The sequence below is a fragment of the Panthera pardus genome, unplaced genomic scaffold (genome assembly GCF_024362965.1).
Source record: "Panthera pardus isolate Hobbes unplaced genomic scaffold, ASM2436296v1 HiC_scaffold_6, whole genome shotgun sequence".
Classification (NCBI taxonomy): Eukaryota; Metazoa; Chordata; class Mammalia; order Carnivora; family Felidae; genus Panthera; species Panthera pardus.
The window spans coordinates 65,651,770-65,660,383 of NW_026526991.1; the positions used below are offsets into that span (position 1 = coordinate 65,651,770).

Sequence of the window (8,614 nt, forward strand, 5' to 3'; positions counted from 1 at the left end):
TAAGGGTGACATAATTCTAATACATACCACAAAGGTTGACAGTTAATCACTGGTTCTCAGGGAAACAGGTGGGCAGTGTCAGGACATCAGGCAAGGCTTCTTAGAGACAGTGGTTTCTAAACAATAATAGATTGGTGGGTGAAGTGTTGCAGGCTCAAAGCCTCTGAGATGAACCTAGATGGCTGGAACCAGAGCCCTAGGGGGTCCAGAGAGGGAGAAAGCTATAGAGAGATGCCTAGATGGAAGGTGAAGGGAAGCATCCATTAGCCTGTTAGAGACTGTACCTGTACTCACTTTACCTTCCAGCAGCTTCCACCTGACAACGTTATGCATTAGAAGAGAAGCAGCCTTTGGGTGTTTGACAGGGTGGAAGTTTGAAGTCCAGAGCTAGATAATAACTACAAAACTCTGTCCCTGATTCTGGGGGAAGCTCTCAGAAAAAAGCTGCAGAGTTACCAGAGAAAATGGTCCGCTGGTACCCAACCTCTTCCAGTCCTAGTTACTGCTGAGGGGAGATGAAAAGTGGGGGACGTTTGGGGAGGACCAGTGGGAAGAAAGGCTCTGGTTGTATGCCCAAAGGGCTTGGCTGGCCTTGGGTAGAAACTGGAACCCATACTTCTTGGATGATAGCAGAGGACAATGGCCTGCCAGGATAGGCTTTGGGACAGTAAAGATCCAATTCAAGTATCAGAGGAGGGTGGTTTGGTGCCAAGCTTAGGTTTGGGAGTAGAAGGATGCTTATTCAGGCAGCTACGGACTGAAAAGCTGCTAGGAATTCTTAGACAGGTGCCTGCCCAGTTTCCAGGATGGGACACACTTCAATGGACCAGCGGTGACCGACTAGAGCCCCCGCCCCGGTGGGAGGGGGAGGGACGGTCCTGGGAGAAGGGCGGGGGGCGGGGCCAGGGGCCACTTAAGGCGGGGCCGGGGAGTTCTGGCAGCGCAGGAGCCGGGCAGCAGAGCCAGGCTGGGCTGGCACTCACCCACGACCCCCCTTCCCTGCTATGATGGCCCATCAGTAGCAGGTTCCAGACCCCCCGGGGGCATGTGGGCAGAGCCAGCGGCAGCCAGGTGCGCAGAGCCACAAGAGCTCTAGGGCACTCTGGGGGCAGCTCTGCCTGCTGGGCTCTCTAGTGCCTAGGGAAATGCCCAACTGACGGGCGAGCTAGTGAGGACAAGAACGTTCCCTGTGGCCTGAGTCCTCTGCATCCATGGCGCTGCCGGCCAGGCTGGTGCCCCTGTGCTGCTTGGCGCTTCTGGCGCTGCCTGCCCAGAGCTGCGGACCCGGCCGGGGACCGGTTGGCCGGCGCCGCTACGTGCGCAAGCAGCTCGTTCCGTTGCTCTACAAGCAATTTGTGCCCAGCATGCCTGAGCGGACCCTAGGCGCCAGTGGGCCGGCAGAAGGGAGAGTGGCAAGGGGCTCCGAGCGCTTCCGGGACCTGGTGCCCAACTACAACCCGGATATCATCTTCAAGGATGAGGAGAACAGTGGTGCAGACCGCCTGATGACCGAGGTAAGGAGGACCTCTCCCCACCTGCGCCCAGGGCATTGCCAGTTCCTGCGGCAGCCCCGGAAGGGTGAGCTGGGTTTCATCTATAGGGACCTTAAACTCAAAATCTCTCCCCACCATTCCACTCCCCCCCCCCCCCCCCCCCCGCCAAGGAAAAAAAAAAAAACCCACCTTTGCTCACTGGACTAAGTAATCTGGAGGGATCCCAATAGGGAGAGGCTCGAATGGGGAGGGGAGGAGGGACTAGTGAGAGTGAAGCTGGGAGAGACAGAGAGGGCGGGGAAAGGAGGATGGCGGCAGGCGAGACGGGAAATGGCTGAGGCGTGGACCGGGGGTCAGCTACCGAGCCAGGCAGGAAGGGCTGGGGTGAGCTGGGGGCCAGGAGCTGGCTAGGCAGCAGACAGAAAGCTCTACCCTTAGCCTGGCTCCTGACCTGATTGTGGAAAAGATCTGTGGGCTTTGAAGAGATTGAAGAGGTTGAAGGAGAAAGGGGTGGCGAAGGGTTAGGTCACCAGGTCATCTACCTGAGAAGGGGCTGAGCAGGAATTGTCTTCAGCATGGGAGAGGCACCCTAGAACCAAGGCAAGGCTATTCTAGAGTCTAAACGACTGTCTTGGGTGAAAAGTAGTCCTCAGTGGGAAGAAGAGATGGGCCCACCTGAGAATCAAAGTGTTCCAGGCATCCCTCAAGCTCAGCTTAGCTCAGGGGTTTTCCTTGAAATTGAAGATTAAATTCAACTACCATGCAGCAAGCATCTGCTGCAGACTGGAATCTAACTGACCTAGGATGAGGTGAGCAATACCTTAGGGGTGAAGGACCACCTCTGGCCAGTGATCTTAAATGTCAGAACTGGAAGGAAACTTGGAAGTCACATTTTTCCACCTCCCCGCCTCAATTTTGCAGCTGAGAACTGGGCCCCAAGAGGAAAAGCGATTTAATCAAAGTCTTAAAAACTAATTAGTGGCATGGCTGGGACTAGAATTCAGGACTCCTGATTCTAAGTCCTATACACTTTCCATTACACCACCTAATTGTGTATGGAGTGGGGAGGTGGGGGGAGAGGGAGGGGTACGGATTTCCTCCGATTAATTGCCATAGTTTTCCAGGTTACTTTGTTAGGAAAACCTGTCCAGGGGAGAAAGAATTCCTTCTACTTCTACTCAGAGATTGGGAAGGGGACACTCCTTCCCTCCTTGGTCATGGAATATTGTGACCTGTTCCTCTGGCTGCCACCTGCAGCAGAGGGGCCAGAGCAAGGGACAGGCCCAGGAGGGGCTCTGACGGGCCTGGGAACCCCTCAGTCCTGCTTATCTCCCACACCCTGGCTGCAAAAGGCCTCCATTGAGTTGGCTCTGCACTGGGCTGCTGCCCCCGCAGGTCAAGGCCTCAGGGCCTCCTTAGGGGACAGAACGACAAAAAGTTGGAAGGAGTTACCACTTTTCCTGTCTTCCCCTCCCCTGGTCTCCAACCCTGCGGAGGTGTAGAAAACTCGGGAAGAAGGGAAGGGGGAAAGTGCCCCTCTGGCACTTAGGAGAAAACCAAGTCCGAGGTGAGAGGTCGGAGCGAGGAGAAGAAAAGGAAGCTGTCCTCTCCGAGCCTCCTCCCGCCGCGTCCGTCCTATGGTGCGTGCCAAGGTCTCCGGCTCCCAGACTAGAGCCGCCCAGATAACCGTGGTCTCACTCCCCCGGGTGCAGGCTTCCAGCCACTGATGCTTTCCCTCCTCTCCACTCCCACCCTGCAGGGGGCCCCCCAGTTCCGCGCAAGGGCAGCTCCTGCTAATCTCAGGTGCTACTCCCACGCCTTTCTGGGATGCATCTGGAACAGAGATGGAAAGACGGGGCTCTCCGGGCTGGCAGAGCCTGAGTTGGAATTGGGAGGGCTGGTCGCGCTGGGGGAGGGGGCCCGGCGGGCGGGAGCAGGGATGGGGGGCGCGGCTTTCTGCCCTTTCCTCTCCCTGAGCCGGGGCGGCTGAAAAGCGCCTTTGTGGATGGAGCTGCTGAGTCCGCTTCTCCCGGCGCGTCCCCGGCCTCGGCCCGGGATTCTCGCTCGGTTAAGTCATCCCGGAGAATGGCCATTGTACTTCGCGCAGCCCCCGCCACCCAAACCCTTTTTCCAGCAGCCTTGATCCCCCACGGCTCCGCTTGGGCACCTCTGTGGGGGGCACTCGCACCACGAAGGGGTTAATGCTAGGGGCCGAAAGGAGGAGGAGGAAGGAAGGAAGGAAGCGATGCCCGGTGCCAGGGAAGGCAACGAAACAAAAGATGAATCAGGCGGAGGGAGGGCAGCCGGGGCTTGGGGCGGGGGCCAGGCTCAAACAGGGGCTCCTCTCCGGGAGCCAGGCTGCTCAACCCCTCCCTGACCGAGCTTCCACCCGCCCTCTCAACTCTTGCCCTCTTCCAGGTTGAGCCGAGGTCCCATAACGAGTGAGGGGCGGGCGTCGAAAGTGGGGAAAGAGCTAGGTATAGGCACCCCCTATCAGTCTCCGAGGGCACCCCACAGTTCTCCCATAACGCTCTGGAAAGGGAGTGCTTACTGACGACTGCACCTATTCGGATTCTCACCTCTCCGGGACACTCAAAACCTGGGAGGGAGTGGAGTGAGGCCAGGAAAACAATCGACCCTCCCGTCCAGGTCCCTTTTGCCCCTAAGGTGAGAGTGGTAGTGAGGAGACTGACTCCTTTATTCCCTGCCAGCGCTGTAAGGAGCGGGTGAACGCGCTGGCCATTGCCGTGATGAACATGTGGCCCGGAGTGCGCCTACGGGTGACCGAGGGCTGGGACGAAGATGGCCACCATGCTCAGGACTCACTCCACTACGAAGGTCGTGCCTTGGACATCACCACGTCCGACCGCGACCGCAATAAGTATGGGTTGCTGGCGCGGCTGGCAGTGGAAGCCGGCTTCGACTGGGTCTACTACGAGTCCCGCAACCACGTCCACGTGTCGGTCAAAGCCGGTACAGTAGGGGGTGGGTGGTGAGGTCCACCCAAAGGGGGCTCCTGCCGGGAAACAGAGGCTGCACCTCTCCGGTGCGACCCTAGGGGAGACCAAGTGGGCGTTAGGGTTGTAAACCATCCTTCCATTTCTGCCCAGGTTGGGGCCAGATCCATGGGAAATTACATTCTGTCCCAGGACTGGTTGAGGTCTGCGGCTGGGCTCGACCCATGTCTTTGAGAATCTGTACATCCTGGAACCGCTGGTCTTCATTCAGTCATCTCTGTGCATGTTCCCTGCAGATAACTCACTGGCGGTCAGGGCAGGCGGCTGCTTTCCGGGAAATGCCACCGTGCGCCTGCGAAGCGGAGAGCGGAAGGGCCTGCGGGAACTGCACCGCGGAGACTGGGTGCTGGCTGCAGACGCGGCAGGCCGGGTGGTGCCCACGCCCGTGCTGCTCTTCCTGGACCGGGACTTGCAGCGCCGGGCCTCTTTCGTGGCTGTGGAGACCGAGCGGCCTCCGCGCAAGCTGTTGCTCACGCCCTGGCACCTGGTGTTCGCCGCTCGGGGGCCAGCGCCCGCACCGGGCGACTTTGCGCCGGTGTTCGCGCGCCGGCTGCGGGCGGGGGACTCGGTGCTGGCGCCCGGCGGGGACGCGCTTCGGCCGGCACGCATAGCCCGCGTGGCGCGCGAGGAAGCAGTTGGCGTGTTCGCGCCGCTCACAGCACACGGCACGCTGCTGGTCAACGACGTCCTGGCCTCGTGCTACGCGGTTCTGGAGAGTCATCAGTGGGCGCACCGCGCTTTCGCTCCTTTGCGCCTGCTACACGCGCTGGGGGCGCTGCTTCCCGGCGGGGCCGTCCAGCCGACTGGCATGCACTGGTACTCTCGGTTCCTCTATCGCTTGGCGGAGGAGCTGCTGGGCTGAGCGCGGCGGACCCAGAAACCCAGAGGCGCCTGCTGAAACCGGGGCGTTCGGGCTGAGATCTGGGGATGTGGGCAGCAGAGGAGGCTGACTGCGGGGGGAGGAAGGGATAGGGGAAAAAAATGGAGGCGAGACTGGACTGCTTGGTTTAGGGGCAACCTCCAGCTGAGAGGAGATCCCTGGTCCTAGGTAGACGGGGTTGATGGTGGGTACTCCCTGACGAGGACTATTTCACCTCTTCCCGAGTGCCTCGGCCCCACCCGATTATTTTATTTTATTTTCTATTTATAAATTGTAATATAATGATCTGCTTGCCCCGCCTGGCAAGGTGAGGGGCCAGGGCACGGCGTTAACACTGTCTGACACAGCCAGCCAATCTGACGTCTGACATTTTCCTACAGGTGGGCTAATAAAGGGAAGGCTTGCAGGAGCTTATTGCAAAATATCTCTATTCAGAGAGTAATTCACCTCCAGAGTGGAGAAAGGGAACTCCGAGGCAATACCTTCCTTCTGACTCCTCCTACCCCACCCCAGCAGGTCTTCCCACCTGCTTCCTCCCCTCAGAGGGTGGGGCCCAATTGATCAGCTCCGGAGACCAGGAGACCAGATGAGTCATACCCTTTTCTAGACTGTTGGTCCCTTCTCTCACCATCCTTCTGCCCCGACGGTTCCATACAGAATGTTGGAGGGGACAGGGTTGTTGAAGGAGCAAGAGGGTCCAGGAACGTCCTTTCTCATTCATATGGGTTCCAGCAAGGTCTCTGGCCATTGACTTACTGATGCCCAGAGAATTCTGGTCCCTGATTGTTAGCCTGCAATCCTGGTCCCTTCCCAAAGGCCGTGAATCAACCTCATTCCCATTCTACCCTAGTGTCAGGGTCTGGATGGGTCCCGTGTTTTATTCTGGGATGCCACTGGACCAACTGATGACCCTTGGGAATCCCTGGCTAATTTATAACTGATAGTTCCCACACACTCTTGGTCAGGAGAAAGAACGGGCACAGAGGGCTGGAACCTACCTCTCCTGAAGGGCTGTGGGCAGAGAACAGCTTCAAGCCCTGGTGTATGTGTTTGGGGGTACAAGGGGAGGCTCTCCAAGCAAGAGCATATAGGTATTACAACCTGAGTCCCCTTCTTTTTTAATCTTATTTATTATTAGTAGTAGTAGTAATCTCTACACCCAAAGTTGGGCTGGAACTTGTGACCCTGAGATCGAGAGTCTCATGCTCTTCCGACGGAACCAGCCAGGCACCCCCCCCCCCCAAGTTCCCTTCTTGATCACCTGTCCTAGTTGTTTCTACTGGCTTCCTTCACCATCTCCTCTTCCTCCCCCTGTTTTCTCTCTCTCTCGGCTTTCTTCCCTGGCCTGGGTGTTCCTGGAAACTTCAGGTTCCAATGCAGCAGACAGGCAGGAATTCAGGTGCCCCTGAGTTAAGAATGGAAGCTCTGAGGAAGCTGGGCCTCAGTGGAAGGGTAATGTCTGGGGTCTGGGGGATGGAGGGGTTTGGTGGTACCACTGAGGAGCCAGCCCTTGCCTGTCTCAGCTGTGCACTCACAGTCCACAGGGTCCCTGCTTTACACCGCCCCCTGGTGGCTTTCAGGATCAGTTCTCTTCCAGACCACAGGAAAGAGAATTATATACTGCAGGGATGGGTGGACTGACATGCGCAGAGGAGCCTTATCTCAGGAGGTGAAAGATGGTGTGCAGGGCTTGGTAAGTTGCCAGGGTTGAGCCACAGGTGTCAAGGGCTGGTGAGGAGTCCACACGCCTCACCTTTGGAAAAGTCTTCCAAGCCTGGCATTTTTGCATCCCTTGTGCCTGGTTTAGCTCTGTGGCTCCCAGTTGCTGAAGGTATAGTTGTAGCCAGATTCTGTGAAGATCCAAGTAGCCAGCTCATCTCCCTCACCTTGTGACACTTGAGTTCAATGTCTGGAGGTCAAAGCATACTTAGGGTTCCAGGTAGTGCTTGAGAAAGGCAACATTTGGAAGCAGAATACGTTTACTTTTAATGTCCTTCCACTCAGTATTTCCTTCAATCCATACCAGGTACCTGTTGCCACCTTCCCCTCCCTTTTCCTAATCTCAGAAACATAATCCAAGCTGTGGATCTTTCCCCAGAGCATGGCCTCGAAGTCAGGCAGACCTGCAGGTAATGATACCACCCCGAGAGGATTGTTGACAAGATGAGTGTATGTGCCAATGTGGAATAGGCACTCAGTCCATGTTTTCCATGATCTGCTCCATTTCTCACTGCCTTTGCTGCTTTCTATTCTCTGTCTACTTCTCTACTCACCACTCCACCAGAAGCAGGATTTATCCATGATTCCCAAATATTTTGGGGGTCGTGTTGCCCCTATAATGGTTTCATTTCATAACATTCTTTCAGAAGGTGCTGTGTGAAAGATTTGGGTTTGCTTTAAAACTAAAGTATAATTGGCTTGGTCAGTTAAGCGCCCAGCTTTGGCTCAGGTCATGATCTCTCAGTCTGTGAGTTGGAGCCTCACATCGGGCTCTGTGCTGACAGCTCAGAGCCTGGAGCCTGCTTTGGAGTCTGTGTCTCCCTCTCTCTCTCTGCCCCTCCCCTGCTCACACTCTGTCTGTCTCTGTCTCTCTCAAAAATAAATAAACATTTTTAAGAAATTTAAAAAAAACCTAAAGTATAATTAAAAGTAATCTTGTTTTGAGAATTTACAGAGCATTTTGTAACCTTGGCAAGACCTCTCTGCGTACTGGGAAACCAGAGTTGAGAACCACTGTTTCAAGGTTCAGATGACCTTTATAAGCCCTCAAATCCAGACATTTCACCCCCCCCCCCCTTTCTTCAAGCAGGAGTTACTTAACATCTACAGTGTAGTGCTGTATTACGCATGAAAAACACACAAAATATTAAGAAACAGCTTCCTCCATGGAGGAGTACACTTAAAGGTATAAGATGGTTAACTACCAAATCAACATTGTTACTTAATCAGGATGAATTGAATGGGTGGGAAATGTCATCAAAGTACAGGGAAGACCTTGTGAAGACAGCGAGGCCTGGATAGAACGTTAAAGCGTGTAGGTGGTAGAGACCAGAAAGGGCATTCCAGGCAGAAGTAACAACATGAGGAGCGACTCGGAATCTGGAAGGAAGATGTGCAAGCTGGCTACATGTAGTTCCAGTTGGGGAGTGGAACTACAGGTAGCAAATGTTTCTTGAGAACTTACCATGCATCAGGCCCTGTTCTAGCCCTTTACATGCATTCTC

At 55.7% G+C, this 8,614-nt stretch overlaps 1 protein-coding gene across 1 annotated transcript; it reads left to right on the forward strand.

Annotated features, from left to right (window-relative positions):
* Positions 1-923: 923 nt before the first annotated feature.
* On the forward strand, positions 924-5,812 carry DHH (desert hedgehog signaling molecule). The gene is made up of 3 exons (XM_019419230.2): positions 924-1,514; positions 4,205-4,466; positions 4,747-5,812. Exons 1-3 carry the CDS (start codon positions 1,212-1,214, stop codon positions 5,370-5,372), a joined length of 1,191 nt encoding a protein of 396 aa, XP_019274775.1. The 5' UTR covers positions 924-1,211; the 3' UTR covers positions 5,373-5,812.
* Positions 5,813-8,614: the final 2,802 nt, after the last annotated feature.

Bases quoted from the DNA above. Each gene is read 5' to 3' on its own strand.
- DHH (XM_019419230.2), top strand. From the start codon at position 1,212: ATGGCGCTGCCGGCCAGGCTGGTGCCCCTGTGCTGCTTGGCGCTTCTG. The intron at 1,515-4,204 runs GTAAGGAGGACC...ATTCCCTGCCAG, and splicing joins CAGACCGCCTGATGACCGAG to CGCTGTAAGGAGCGGGTGAA. The intron at 4,467-4,746 runs GTACAGTAGGGG...TGTTCCCTGCAG, and splicing joins CCACGTGTCGGTCAAAGCCG to ATAACTCACTGGCGGTCAGG.